Source organism: Pleurodeles waltl, chromosome 8 (genome assembly GCF_031143425.1).
Source record: "Pleurodeles waltl isolate 20211129_DDA chromosome 8, aPleWal1.hap1.20221129, whole genome shotgun sequence".
NCBI classification, from domain to species: Eukaryota; Metazoa; Chordata; class Amphibia; order Caudata; family Salamandridae; genus Pleurodeles; species Pleurodeles waltl.
This window is the reverse complement of record NC_090447.1, coordinates 505,657,004-505,673,116: the sequence shown is the minus strand read 5'-3', so window position 1 is coordinate 505,673,116 and position 16,113 is coordinate 505,657,004. Positions and strand designations below refer to the sequence as shown.

Sequence of the window (16,113 nt, the reverse complement as noted above, 5' to 3'; positions counted from 1 at the left end):
GTCTCCAGCATTCAAACCCCGAGGTTCCCTACATATGGAATATTGGGGCTTTCCAATCCTCTGACCTACCCTCTAAAGTCGATGCGAGGACAGAAGATGGCCCTTGTCCTAGGAGCTAGCCACCAGACTTATTTCCCTATGGGGATCCAATAGAACCCCAGACTACACAGCATGGCTACATAAACTCTGGTTCATATTAGGTATGGAAAAATTGACACTAACACTGGTGCTTAAACAAGATGTCTACCAGGAAATATAAGAAGCAGAAGGGATAATAGAGTCATATGTTAGAATACGGGAACACTCAATGTTGATGGTTATGAGTACGTGGTTGCAGAACAAGAGGGCTACTGTTACTTTCTAAGTACTGTTTTTATTTGGTGTTCTAATGTAAAATGCCCAATATTCTATTTTGTGCCTGGGCACTATATAAAACTGTGAACTCAAATAATTAAAATAAAGCAGGTGTAAAACCTAACCAACACGTAAGCAGTCTGGTTCTGAGCATGGCACAGCAACTCTAAGGTTCTTATAAGAAAGTAGTTAGATGATCTACTTGGGTTTCTCACTTTGCATACATAAGGGGCTGGATTATACACAAGTACTACATGGGTGCACCAGGCGTGTGAGGCCCTTGGGCCACCATGGTAGTATAGAAGGGGCTGCAGACACTTGTGTGGCTGCTTCTGTAAAACTGATAGCGTTGGTGCTATCTTCAGAGGTTGTTTCTTCATTTGCATATGGGTGTGGCTCCATGCAAATGATCGATTCACTTTGCCACTGTGCTGTATTACAGATGGGGTGACGAAGCAAATAGGCCGTTAGGGTGTGCGCCACAAAAAGTTGGCACACTGTCCGTGCACCCCTCGATGGCAGCCCTCTGGAGGAGGGAAAGACTGTCCCTTTAACAGCCACCCCCTGAGACAACCCCCGCAGGTGGGCGCATTCACTCCCGGCACCCATGCGCAGGATGATCTTGGCACCCTCTTTAAAATGCAGGTCGCATGCCACCTGCAGAGAGACTCGGAGCAGCTATGTAACAGCCACTCCTATTTTACCGGATGTGCTGCACCCAGGGAAACCCGAGCTCATGGCTGCCCTGAGGCAGCACATTTATCACAGTAGGGCGCACCCTCCCTGTCTGTGCCCAGCACACCTGTTTAAAACTGCGCTGTGGCGCACACAGACATTGCACCCTGCCTGCAATGCAGGCCCAGGAGTGTATTTAGTAAGGGCAAAGAGATATTGCTTAAGATTTCTCTTTGCATATTTACTGATCAGCTCTCTCTAGATTACAGATACAAAAAATCTGGGTATTTGGCAGTTCACAGAATAAAAGCTCAGTTTGCTGTATATTTCTCAGATGCCTACTGGTCTGTGACAGCAAAAATGACCTGTACGGATCAGAAGGTAACAAAAATACGAAATGCACGGACAGATCATCACTGATCAAATCGTCTTACCTAACATACTGGAAAGCGCGTGTCTGTGTCCCAGAGCCGTAAACCTGCAAATAAAATAGAAATAAGAAAAAAGAATGTTACTTGCGACACATGCTTTCTGTAATGTAGCTTCTGCATTGATGATTATTGCAATGCTCCTTTATGTTATGTGAATGAAGAAACAAATGTGCAGTTTAAAACACTACGTGCCGTCTGATAATATATTTCTATCATTGAAAATGTTTGTACACTGCTCTGTGCCCTCCCTCCACTAAAAGAACAACCACACGTGCCTAAAGAGAGCTACATGTGTGACATAGGGAGGGTTATTTTCCTAAACAAGGCCTCAAAAGACCTATAGTGCATGTTTAAACTTCTAATTTAAAAAAACATGCATATCTCTGTTTCAACATATTTAGGGTGGTAGACTTCAACTAAACTCAGGCATTGGATTTGATTATACCAAGTATATCCTGCTTTGCAACAACTGATATATAATTTTCTAAACTCACTTTTATACCAAAAAAATCACTTGGACATCCTAGAGTTCCACAGAAAATACCACTGAAGTATACAGGACCTTTATATGGGAATCGTGGCTTCCTTAAGGATAGTATCTGTCCCCATTTTCTAAAGTGAAAACTGCTGCAAAGATTGACCAGAAAAGGAGCAGCAATGCAGGGCTCTTGGAGACTGCAAGCCTACTTTTTCACTGAGATACGGGTCCCGTTACGACAATTCCTTCTGTGGTTGAGAAGGACTGCTAGAATGCAGTTCAGTTATTGGCACTTAATTACATGCTCGGTTTACTCTTTAAAGTAATGGAGCACCAGTCTTCGTCATGCAAGTCTCTAGCTGATATTAATGTATATTTAGCCGCCTGAATCCTGCCCGCTTTCGGTCTTAAAGACAATTTAGAGAATTGCGTTCTTTGTTCCGATAAGTGTTGTCAATCACTTTAACAACAGAAATCTTTTCAATCAAAGGACATTGATTTAAAGTCACCCACCTTCACTACATTAAGAATAGGATCAATGTTTATGGGTTAACTGGACGCTTTCTATTGACAAAGGGGATTCTGTTTTTTTGTACAATATTGTCCTGTAGTCCCCCTTTCCTCTGCATGATTCAAATGCTTCAGTAGAATTCTTATTTTACATTGACTATGCTGAAGTCCTCTGAAGAGTAGGGCAAATATGCTGAATTTTGGTTAAATAACTGGTTAAGTAGCAAATCTTCTGCCTGAGGATGCAGTAATAAAGAAAAGACCAATCGATCTTGCATTTTCTGTACAAAATTTGGTTTAAGGGGGGTAATAAGCAAGCTAGAGGTCTTCCTGGAAGGAAGGTAAGAAAAAATATTTTTGAGAAGGAAAAGGACATTTACAGTTGTCCGTCACATTCTTAAAGGATATGATTCATTTTAAAAAGACAGTTCAAATTTTAATTTATTTCACCTTTATTGCCATTACAAGTTAAACCTTTCAATACATGGCGCGTAACCAATATGCAAAACAGTGCATCAGAACAGTAATGTTTGGATGACATTACATTTCATTTATAAGCTGATGACGGAATCAGATGGCAAATCTTTTCTTTTCAGGCAGCTTCAGATTGAAACTCTGAAACATGCTATTTCCAATTTATGGCCACTAATTAAACCTGTACTTGGATACGCTCGGGCTACATTGTAGTCCTCACAGAGGAGAGGCATTCTGTTTACGTATGGTTCCAGTGGATGGCTGCAGACTAGTCCAACATGGTGTTTATTTTTTTCTGCACTTCACAGTGGGAATGTGCTGCTATTCAATGGATTGCTCTAGTCCTTTCTTTTTTAGATCCCTTTTACCCTTTAGCCTCTTGTGGACGTCCGAATAACTTTGTAGGATTAGAGTCCGTCTATTACTTATCATTGGCTGGCTTTGACACTTTCATTTGCTTTCTTCTTATGCAATGGGTAGCACCTTCCTCTTCTTGCATTTGCCCCTCCTTGGAGCATAGCCTTTTACCATCTTTTTAATTGTCTGACTTGTACCCTTCCAATGACCACATTATAGAAACTTTTTTTCTTTTTCATTATGCACTTCAGGAGACTGCATGTGTTTTCTTGTTCTCCCTCGTGCGTTGGCCTTTCTCCCAATCACCCCCTCCATGCTGCCCCTTTACCAGACCCTCTATTGCTCCCCTAAACCTTACGGCAAAAAAAATAAAAAAAAATAAAAAAAAGTAAAAAACCAAAGTAAAAAAAGTGCTCTTGTTTGCCTTTGTCGCTGCCCCACCCACTACTTGTTGTTTACCCCATCCACCCTCCACCTACTCTTTCATTGCTTTCCCATCCTTGCAGCCCATGAAAAATGTTTTTCCACTTTTATATTTTTTGCTGAAGGACCCTGCAGCTGCTATTTGATATCAGGCAGCTCTGCATTGCAAACAAGTGTAGCTGTGCAATTCAAGAAGTGCTTTTTCTTTTCTTTTTTTTTTAATATTGCCTCAAACAGTGTTCGCCATCTTGGGCCATTACAAAATAATATGGTACCAGTCATTATACTGATGCAAACATACGGCATGACGCATACTTGCATGCCCCAGCAGATTGGCACAGCAGACAGCTGTGGCCCAGACCTGCTTTCTTGTCAATGTGAGCCAGATCACAGCAGATAATCTATCCCTGACAGTGTATGGTAGGTAAAGTAGAAGATTAACTCTTTCGGTTCAGAGTGCTGGAGTCTGCAGTTGTTCTTTAGCTGAAACCCATCACTCATCCATCCATAAGTTAAAGTCACCTCTCCAGTATTATTGTGGTGTCCTGTGGTATAGCATTTAAGTTTTTGCCCAAAGAGCTCCTGAATGTATGATAGCCTGTGTTCTGTGTCTAAACATTAAGAGCACTTTGCTCTTTACGGTGCAAGGGCTACAGCCCACTCTGCAAGGCAACCCACCCGCAGTTGCCCTTCTGGCATATGGGGTCGCCGATCCTTCACTGTACACGACCTCCGGCCAGACTGGCTTAGCGACAACTACAATTACAATTCACTTTGCAACAGCCCCTCCTGGCATACAAGATCATACACCATACTGAAAACAGGCTCTAGACCAATCAGCACATTGTGGCCCTCCTCAGTCATACAGGGGTTGTAGACATTGTCCATCACACAAGCAACAACACAATCGGTGAAGAAGTCATTTCCTCGCATCTTGCTCATGGATTCACTCGACAGGATTCCCCTTTGGACCTTGCTCTCTTCAACACTCTCCTCTTCCTCACAGGGCACACTGATCCTGGCCAGCAGGCAGGCACTGATGTTCCAGAGCGGGTGGTCTTGGATTCCCTGGCTGATGTCTCCTCACCCAGCAGGCAGACCAGCAGGCCTTGGCCCCCAGACCTGGTCACAGGCAAAAGTCTTTCAGAGCTTCTCCTCGCACAACCCAATGTGGTGCTTGACAGTGGACGTTTTTTGGGATCTCCACCAAAAAATGATTTAGGGTCAGACACCAAATGTGATTAAGGGTCGGAGTCTTTGAAGTTTATGTTGGGAGCTGCTTCTTTTTTAACTGCCCACTTTTCTGCCCTCTCTTCCTCTTGGAAACAATGTCACTGCACAAGTGACTCCAAAGCTGATAGTCTCAACTCCGGCCATTGGAGTGACTAGAGTTCGTACCTGGATGCTAACTTCAGTGATACGTTAATCAAAAGGCTTGCCCAAGGTACTAGCTCCACTCATTATGATTCTGCCATCAGCCCTATCTCCTTCCTAAGATACATGCAGGCCCCTTCCGTGTGACATCTCTCTGAATCCAAAAGTACCCTTTGAAGTGTACGGGAAGTCTAGCTTTCCTTTTCCAGCGTGCCACATGCAGGCCACAAATTTCTTCCAATGGCAAGAGTACACCGTTTTGGTAGAGGGATGTCTGGCTACCAAGATTACGTTACAGACTTCGAGAGAAAGGTCAAAAGCTGTCAACTGTCGCAGCTCAAACTCCACGTAAGAAGGTGGAGATTGGCCAGGTTTGGGGTCAGAACGCTCCGTTGCTGAAGCAACAGAAGATCCTCCTGTAGGGACAGTATGATCAGAGGATTGATTAACATGCTCAGCAGCTTGGGATACTGGACTCTCAGTGCCTAGTCTGGAGCCACAAGGATTACTTGGGCCTGGTCATTCTGGATCTTCTAGAGAACTCTGGGAAGAAGTGATATGGGCAGAAAGGTGTACAGGAGGCCAAAGTTCCACTTGAGACAAAAAGCGCCTTAGAGCGATTGCTGCCTTTGAAAATGCAAAATGCAAAACTGCTGACACTGCATATTCTTGGAGGTAGCAAACAGATCTAACCCAGGCTCTCCTCACTGTAGAAAGAGACCTTGCGCCACCTTTGGAAGGAGACACCATTAGTGATCCGTGAGCCATTTTTGGCTGATTTTATTCGCACTGGTGTTCAGAGATCCCGCCAGATGCTGAACCACAAGGGATATGCCCTGCTGTTCCAGCCACGTCCAGAGATGCAGAGCCTCTTGACAAAGTGTCCATGACCCCACCCTGTCCTGCTTGTTGCATTACCATATGACAGTGGTGTTGCCAGTCAACACATGCACCATCTTTCCCTTCACTGAGGGAAGAAGTGCCAGACAGCACAGAGCACCAACAGGTTGATGTGGAGTCTGGATTCCGTCGGAGATCTCCACCTCTCCCAGATGGCAGCTTCATTCCAGGAGTGACACATCTGTCACTACTGTCAGATCTGGTTGGGGAAGAGAGAGTGATCTGACCAAATTGTGGTTCGTTAACCACCAATGCAGATCTTTTGCAGTTCCCTCAGAGACCTGGATCTTGTTGGAGAGATTCAGGAGGCCATGAGGCCCAGCAGCACTAGAGTCATTTTCACTGATATCCAGGATAGAGGCTGAAACATCAGTATCATAGCCTGAATATCCTAGACTCATTGCTTAGGAGGACAAGTCCGAAAATGCACAGTGTCCATAACACTTCAGATGAAAGTGAGCGTCTGAGAGGGAGTCAGGTCTGACTTTGGCATGTTTACAGTGAGCCCAAGAGAATGAAGGAGGTCGGCCGTAGTCTGGAGGTGGGAGACAACAGTCTGGGGTGAGCCAAACTAGGGAAAGACTGAAAACGCTGATCTTCACAGGTGAGCTGCGACTGCCGCCAGCACTTTGGTGAACACCGTAGGGGTGCTGGTAAGGCCAAAGAGGAACAAAGTGAACTGTAATTGCTTGTAGCCTACCATGAACTGCAAGGCATGACAGGGATATGAAAATAGGCATCCTGCAAGTCCAATGTTACCATCCAGTCTCCTGGGTGCAGGGCAGATAGGACCTGAGCCAATGTGAGCATCTTGACCTTCTTCTTGAGGAAGAGATTGAGGGACCAAAGATCTAAGCCAGGGTGGAGGCCCTTGTCCTTTTTGGGGACCAGAAAGTAGCAGGAATAGCAACCATGACCTACTTCTGGCAGGGGAATCCTCTCTATGGTTCCCCTGGCCAAGAGAGCCGTAACTTCCTCATGGAGAAGAGACAAGGGATCCTCCGTAATCCAATTGTAGGGTGTGGCATGGATGGAGGGGTAGTCTTGAAGGGGAGGGAGTAGTCCCTTCAGACTATCTTCAAAACCCATCTGTTTGACGTGGTGGACTGCACCGGAGCAGGTGATGGTGAATCCTGCTGCCAACTGGCCCGGGGTGTTGGAGAACCAGATTAGGAAGTTTAGGGGCTACAGCAGAGGGGAAGTGCTGGGGGGGTGGGTCGGGGTGGGTCAGGGGGAATGTTAGGCCAGTGGACCCTAGTCTGGATCCAGGACTGGATGCCTGAGTGCCCCTCAGTGCCGAGGCTGGAGCCGCCAGCGCAGAACCCAAAGGGGCCCCTTCAGACTCTGCAGGGCCCAAAGGCTCACTAGGGGTATTGGGCTGCCCAAAAATGAGAAGCATGGCCTCAAAAAATTCTCTGAGTTGGGCAGAGGTTGCTCCGGGACACATGGAGTCGTCCCAGGTTCTGCAGAACGAGGCCTAGTGCGCCGACACTCCCTTGTCAGCGACAGACAAGGAGAAGTTGAAGAACACTTCAACTTCTTGGACTTCTTCCTATGCCTCGACTAACCCGATCATCCCAAGGTCTTTGAGTAGGACAACCATGATGATGGTTGACTCTACATCCGATCCTGGAACCTTCCTCTCCACCGAGATCTTGACTAGTGCGGAGTCTAGCGTTGGGCTGCCATCAGCTTCAGGGACCACTACCTCAAAGCCGTCGGATGCCTGGCCCAACAACTGGGGCACAACTTCGGATCGTGGTCACGCTCCAGGCACCAAGGACACACGTAGTGCGGATCTGTCACAGACATCGCCCAATGACAGTATCCACAGGGCTTGAAGCCGGAGTTTCGGGAGGACATCCTTAACGCATCACGAGTAGAACACTTGAAATATCCTTGACAAAAAGTCAAAAAAGCCAATCAAAAATACTGAGGGGTAGCTCTCTTCGGACTGCATCGTCATATCCGGTATAGACGCCGCAGCCGATGGACAGTGAGCTGATCGACGTCACCTAACTCCTCACAGGGGTAATGCTCATGAAAATCTTCCAGATCCAGTCTGCCACTTAGGGAGAATTCAAAGGTAAGGATTCTGCAACTAGAAATCTCTATCAGATATGCATGCTCTGCACAGCACTATATCCTTCATGTACTGTACCATTCACAAGCACACATACATCCAGGACATGCATTTGACATGAATGCATTGCACGGCACTACCTTCTTCATGAACTGTACCACTCACATGCACCTGGTGCAGATACACCACTTATGCACAGCACTCCACATAAAACTGATGTAGGCAAAGGGGTGACTTAAGCAGTCAAGCACACAGCAGTGGTACTTTAACTGAGCAAGCCTGTAGCTTCACCCCAGTGCCACATGTTAAAGAGGACCTGTTCTTTCCTACTGAGCACTACACTGTAAGCTGCCTCCATCAAAGTTGTGCTGCATAACTCCTATTAAAGGAAGTAATCTCTCACCACTATGGAGGTAGTGCTTTAGGTGCTCTTCCCAGTCCAACAAGCCTGCAATCCATGAGACAGGCCTATGTCATGGGGCATACACATGATCCGCTTTTGCCTACAACAAAAAAATCAGCATTAGGGATCCAAGCATCAGCCACAAACAAATAAGGTTGGAACTTAGCAAGGCCAACACTATGGCAAAGCACTACTCAATAGCCACCCAGTTCTGTTCTCTGGGCAATAACCTTCTACCAATAAAGGCAACCGGACGCTTGCCACCTTTGTCATCCAGTTGAGCTAATACCACTCCCAAATCCTTTGTCAGAGGCATCCGTCCGTACAATAAAAGGCTGACTTTAGTCAGGTGCTTACAGTACAGGCGCAGTGCACAGTGCCTTCTTTATGTTCCTCAAATGCTTTCTGATACTCTGAAGTCCATATCACTTATTTGGGCTGCTTTTTTGGAGTTAAAAGCAGACAATGGTGCAATTATACTTCCGCAGTTAGCCACAAAGTTTCTGCAAAACTCAATGATGCCTAAAAAGACCCTTACTTCAGTCTGGGTAGTAGGCCTGTACCACTCCATCACAGACTGAACCTTGGCATCCAACGGGCAATTCTTCCTGTACCCCACCTCATGCCCAATGTGGACTACAGAGGACTACCCCACATGACACTTTGTGACCTTGATGATCAATTTCACTCCTCGCCAACACCTGTCCTAGGTGAGTTAGGTGGTCCTGCCATGAGCTGCTGAACACCGCAATGTCATCAACAAAAATCGGTATTAGGTTTCCAGACATCAGTATAGTTGGGCACTCCGGGCACGGGTGCATATCCGTTACCATGTGGAGGACTTTTCTGGCCCAACAAGGAGGGAAGAGAGAGTGGTGGTGTGTGAAAGAAGCATGTGGCGGTAGCAAGACTACACAGGTATTGGGCACACAAGACATTTGATAGTGCCAGCTGCGGTCAACTGAGTAAAACATTAGGCCCCAGTACTTATTATTTTACAAATTAAGCACTGCCCCCAGAAATCTCAGTGTGCAAGGTTACCACACATTTTGTTGACTGGAAGTGCACTAAACCATTATTATCATTTTTTCAAATGTGCGGACTTGATTCTGGCCAGAATCTAGATGCTCATTAACAGAGTGCCCCAAGAACAACCTGTGTCACAGAGTTCTGAGAGGGTACCAGAGCAGGTGCACATGCACAGTTGTTTTCCACAACATAATGAAGTCCATATACACGCAACTTCAGCAAAAGGTGGATCATGACACGTTTTGGTATGCAAAAGCTTTTTAAAGCTATTAACAGCAAATAGACTAGAAACCCTTACTTACAGACATTACGTCATATTTATGCATATTATGGACTTCAAAAATCTAACACTAACCCAGAAATATTTTGAGATTAGAGTGACATGTCGGTACAAAGCCTAACAAAAAAAAAAACACAACACTTCAGACATCTGCCCATCTAAGATTAGTCCAGATGGCCTTTTCTTCCACTGAACCGAATCTAAAGTAAATCCTCAAAGTTAAAAGCTTAACTTCCACCGCCTTCCAGTGACTCACTCTGTCGGTTGGTGATTGCAATTCATTATTCATCATGCTAATTAAATACCACTCATCAAAAGAATGGGATGAGGCGATTGAGGCAAAAAGGAGAAGACAAACACTATCTCTACATTTTTTAAAGATTACCTGCATGGCCAGTTTGAAGGTCAGATGCACAGAGGACTGAAGAAGCTGGAGCAGAAATACTGGCTTTGATAAGTCAGTCCTGTGCAATGTCCCCATGGTGTTACCAGAATGAAGCTTGATGCGTATGAATATGGTCCTGCTACAGGACGCAGCACTCTAATGGAGAAAAATGCATTTTGGAACTGAAAGTACAACAGAGAGCTCATTAGTTTAATCAGGGACGGCCTTTAGAATGTGGAAGCTAAGCTTAGGCCCAGGGTGCAGATCCTTAGAGGGCCACAGGACGATGCCTGCACCGACACGGCTGCACAGCCAAGTAAATTTAAACATTCAAAGAAGATCCCCATAAGGAATGGCTTACGCCAAGGGTGTGTTCTGGCTCCATTATTATTTACTATATTTTTGTCAGGCATACCAGGGTTGCTGAAGGAGGCTAAAGGTTTATGCCCAAAAATGAACAGGGCACATATCTCCTGCTTATTATATGAGGATGATCTAGTGATAATCAATATGACAGAGCTAGGGCTTCAAAGAAAATTAGATATGTTTAATTCTTAATGCAAAGGAAACAAATGGTAGTAAATATGGATAAAACAAAAATAATGTCAATAGGGAAAAAGAAGAGTGTATTTACCTACTACTTGGGAGGAGAAAGAGAAGGTAAACAAATATAAATATTGAGGCATGTGGTTTGATTCGGAGCTGAGATGGAAAGATTATATTGATGCTCTAAAGAATAGAGCTCTAACATCAGTTTGGGGAAAGAAACAGTTTAGCTGGAAATATGGGGGACTTTCACTTCAGCAGGTTGTCTCTGCTTTCAACGCTATGGTATGCCCTCAGTTTCAATATGGGTTTAAAGTTTTAACATTCTCTGGGAATTTAAATTGGGAGGTAGAAGAAAGCACAGGTGTAAAGCGTATGCTATCATTACCTCCTTCAAGCATGATATTAGCTATAAGAGCAGAATGTCAAATGACGGTGTGGACTTACCAGGGACTGCAAGCCTTGTTGAAATTTTGGTTAAGCATAAGAGATGGGGGAATTGCGGAGATTGCAAGAATGTGTAAAAAAAAAAATAATAGCAAGTGAATTACACTGGGTATCACAAGTGAGAGGACGGTTAGAAAAGATTTGCATCCTATTAGGTTTCCCTGGTAACCAGTGGTATCGAGATCAAATACCAAAGCAATCTTTACGTATAATGGTAAAGGAGAGGGCCACATAGGCAGATTTCACGTATTTGGAATGTTACATTTCCACTAAGTTTATGGTAGATGGATGGAGGAATCCCGAAAGCTTCCCTTATATAGAGGCCCTACCCGAGCGAAGATTAAGGGACTCATTGCTATACTTTAGAATCAGTTTAAACCCACGGTATAGGGACCATAAAGCAAAAGCTATTCTTAAGGATGCTCAGGGCCTCTGCACTTGTGGCTTACTAAAGAACTGCAGTACTCAACATACTTTTGGATTGCCAGTGATTTTTAGAAGTACGTAAGAAGTTTTTAAAACCAACTTTTAAGGTATATAATATCATAAATCGGGATCAAGCGCTTAAGTTACTAGTAGACATGAGATATTTTAATGTAACGTGCGTGCTAGGCAGATTTTTAATTGGATCACGAGAGATTTTAATAGATCTTATAGTGTCTTGTAAAATGTAAGAAGTGAAGCTGAATAAGAGATGAACGAAAAATGTATAAATTGATTGTTTTAAAAACTACAAGGTTTGTTCATAATATAGGACAATTATTTTGCTATAATGAGGCCCAAAACAAAATGCAGTGTCATTTTATATTTATGATTTGCCCTCATGGAAATTATGAGAACTAAAGGCTCAGTAGAATTTTAAGTGGGAAAGTGAGCATGCACAATGCACTTAGTAAATCAGTTAAAAAAAAAATGAAATTTGTGTTTGAGGTTAGAATAATTAATTGAATTATGTAAGGAGGGTATGGTATTTATGAATTGGAGTGAACTAAGAATATTGTATGGGAAGGTATTATGTAATAGATAATTTTATTGAATTATTGTATTGTTTACTGTGTCTTGCACTTTTAAGGGTTTTTAAGCCAAATAAAGAATTTTATACATACATACATTTAAACACTACTTCTAGAGGCTGCTGGTGCCAGTCTCTGCATTTTTAATGTTTTTCTTTTCATAATTTTCCTTTCTCTTGCTTCCCTCACTTTCTCCCTACTCCACCCCATTTTTTTTTTTTTTTTTTAAACAGAGACAGTTAAATAGGAAGAATAAGAGGGGGTGCCAAATTTGGTTTCGCCCAGGGGGCTTTCTGACCGAAGGCCAGATCTAAGTTTTAGCCAGGCTCACTGGAATTATACAAATCTGTAGCCAGGGCATTTTACAAATAATTATGCATTTGCTACATTTGCCTCAAACCATAATCTGCTGCACAATTTGCGTATTTTCACAAAAAATGTTTTTTTTACCGCGAATGGATCAAAAGTTATTAAAAACACAGTGAGACACGGTGCATATGGAAGACCCTTCGCAAAACTTGACTATCTTTTAATTGCCTATTGCTATATTTATGCGTAAAAACTGTCACTAATTAGGTGGAACCTTTGCCCCCAGTGTTAATAGATGTAAAAAAACAAAAAATGCAGTAATACTGACACAAAAAGTGCTAAATTATGCTAAGTAATTTGCCCTTTCTAGCTGAATAATTTAGCCAATCCTGAAGCATAATTTAGTCCTTCATGGTGCATAATTACATTGGCCCTGGGTTTTTGCCATGGCTCTAATGTACATTCTACACATTTATTACAGGATCTTTGAACTTTTGTTACAAAATTACTGTATTTAAAGTCTGGATTAAGTGGCCAAACATGGAGGACCTACTTTTCTTAAGGCAGAGACAGGAACGAAAATTGACGTGGCTTGGTACAGCCCTAAGGTGGAACAGGTTGTACTGCACTGATCACACATCACTTTAAAAAGTAATGGCAAGTATTAGGCCTTTACCTTCGGCAACGCTATAGTCAATTTGAAAAAGAAAGAATGTCTCTGAAAACCACGGTAAATAGGTAGCATATTTATTGCTGGTAATTTAAAAACTAAGCAAAGTAAGACACTCGCCACAGCTCTGTTTGTACAAAAGCTAGAAAGGGCAGTTGGTTGCGTACTCAGCAATTAGACAAGCAGCACAACTCTGAAAGATCAATGTACAATAATAGCAACATTCAACAAGATTTTAAGGTCTCACAATTGGGAGAGTTAGAGCTATTGGCATCGTACATGTCAATGTCCTTTACCTATGTGTTTTGGTTTCACTCAGGGGCCTCGTACCCGCAAAGTGATCTGAAGAAATGGTTGTGGTGCTCACCTACTGCACGTTTTGAGCCAAATCAATTGCAGATCCTTTGTAGGGGGTCTTTCACCAATAAAGATCCAAAAGGTTAAACTAGATGCAGAAATGTTTTGGGTGAGGAAGGGACAATACCTTAGCTATTAGTCTCCTGAGGAAAGATCACAACATTATAATGAGAAATACAAACTGGTCAGCATTATATTATATGAAAGTGAGTGCTCTTGATCCAACAGCACTAAAAAAAAAAAAATGACTCTGAAATTCATTTCATTGACCTGATTTTTTTCAAGGGACAGAAAGAATGACATTGCATGAGGCAATAACCCAGTTATTTGACAACTGGCACAATGAAGGGATTATATTGCGTCCAGAAGAAGGGTCGCTGGTGGGAGTTGTGGTTGAACCTGAATCAGAATACGATGCACGTCCAGATTCTTCAAAAGGATCTAGAGGCCTAAAGAGGTGGGAAGATCAGACACACCAAGTCTATCCAGAGTCAGACTCTGTGTTAACCATATGCTTTGAATACGAGCAAGATATGCATGTAGGTGGTCATGCAGCTTTCCCGTAATGCTTCTGAAAGTAGGGCTGCCAAGCACGAAGAGGGGGAGGGCTTAGGCATCACACAGGCCTGCGCATCACTGCAATGGTGCCACTGGTTCTAGGCTATGCAAACATCTGTTGGTTTACTGTGTACCAAGAGTGATATTTTCGTAAAATGTTGCATAGGTGTTTTTTTTTATTATTTGTACAAAGAGTACTCACTACGAAATGCCTAGATTTGGGTTTTTCAGTTCTTGTAAGACTGGAAAAGATCACATGGGTCTGATCATCACAATGGCCGATATTTTGTCACACAGGCTAGTTCGTAGATTAATGCACATGATGAACAGAAAATACCAGTTATTAGGGATGAAAAACAATGCAAAATACTGAAATTTTCAGGGCACCAGTTTCCAGTAGCGAAAAGCTGAGGCACAGATTGTGAGGCACTTTCAGACATATCACTGGTTACTCCTTAGTATTCACTGAAATGCAGTGCACAGGATTGCACGCTATGGAGTGCTGTGATGCTTGGGCTGAGCGCCTCCTACACAGATCCACCTGTAAACCACAGCATTTAAATGTAATAAGATCCTGATGCTAACCAGACAATGATTCATGAAAGTTTGCAACACAGCTTAAATCCACACAGCCTGGGGGACAAGTCATTGCTAGGAGAAGTATGTGTACACACTTAGCTTGGTGGGTTAGTATCCCTGCTGAGCAGATCTCTGCCTAATGAATCTGCCTGTCACTGGATCAACTTCTGAAAGGGGTGACTCAATGTTCATCTTTGTCTTATAAAGGGAGCACCATTGAACAAAGCGAGTCTTCTAGTAACCCCTGGCATTGGTAGTACTAAGAGCTGTGTGGCCGTGGCAGCTTGCAAACAAGACTAAAAAAAAAAAATACCAATTTCTGTATTAGGACCAACTAACTACCTTGACTTCTCTTCCGGCCAACTACACGCTTCTCACTAGTCACAGTTCTTTTCTAAGACGGCAGCAGAACACAACCAAGGTACTGAATGCTATAGAAAGGAAGCAAGCCAGCTGGTGAAATTTAAGGTTACATTATCTGGATACTGCTTGTCTGCAGGTTTTTGGGTATAGAGTTTGACTTCATAGTTTCCAAAGACGTGAGCGAGGCGGCTCAAGCTTCTCGAGGGAGGGAAGAGGAACATCTGTGGGAAAGGAGGGATTGGTCGGCTAACTCCAGGTTTCTGAAGTCATGTCACAGTGTGGACATGCTGGTCAGAAGAAGACAGTAGAGAGGGCCTACAGTGTGACATCAGAAAGATATTTTCCTCAACAAGCCCTCAACACACAAGTTTAAGGAAAATAGATACGCCAGCAACAAAACAAAAGTACAACAAAGTACAAATAAGAATGAGTTAAATACAGCATTAAAAATAACAAAATAATTCAACTGGGTAAAGCATACACTGCAGAACAACAAAAGCCTGTTTTTGATCAAAACAATGTTTCCCTTTTAATACATACAATACTGTAACAAAATAACATGGTTAGCTCCTACATCCTCCCAGGATAAGTGCACAAGAAGCAACATAAAAAATAAATTAAAAAAAACACACCTCAGAAACCAAGGGAACAAAAAGACGATTAAATTAGCAGAATGTCTGTATTCAGGTACGTAAGTCAAAATAAGCAGGCCCATTTCCTGAATGTGTCCTCTAACCTTAATTTTATTAACACAACATAACAAGACCAAACACAACGCATGTGATTTATGTGCTGAATGGTATCTGTACACAAGCAGTTTCTCCCTCTTTCACACTTCTAAAAACGTGACGAATGTTAAGAATTTTAGTACCACGAATGATATTGTACTGAACCATGTAGGCAAAGGTTATCGCAATACTGTGTTCATAGCCTTTGCCTAAACGTTTGAATGCCAAGGTCTGACAGACGTTGCAGCAGTGAGTTGCAGTAAAGCAACATCTAGAGAATTCAGTAAAGGCAAGCGCCTGGGAAAGGTTATGTTCTACATGACGTGGACTCTCCCTCAGCCATACCTGCCTTCCAGTAGCACCGGCCTGTTGATAATCTCCAGCAGA

The 16,113-nt window shown here is 43.2% G+C and overlaps 1 protein-coding gene across 2 annotated transcripts in view; it reads right to left on the bottom strand.

Annotated features, from left to right (window-relative positions):
- The window catches only part of UXS1 (UDP-glucuronate decarboxylase 1), a 270,558-nt gene that overhangs the window by 46,216 nt on the left and 208,229 nt on the right, over positions 1-16,113 (bottom strand). For both annotated transcript variants that reach the window (XM_069204467.1, XM_069204466.1), the window contains exon 11: positions 1,464-1,507. In XM_069204467.1, coding sequence (XP_069060568.1) covers positions 1,464-1,507 — 44 coding nt within the window. The remainder of the gene's footprint in view (positions 1-1,463; positions 1,508-16,113) is intronic.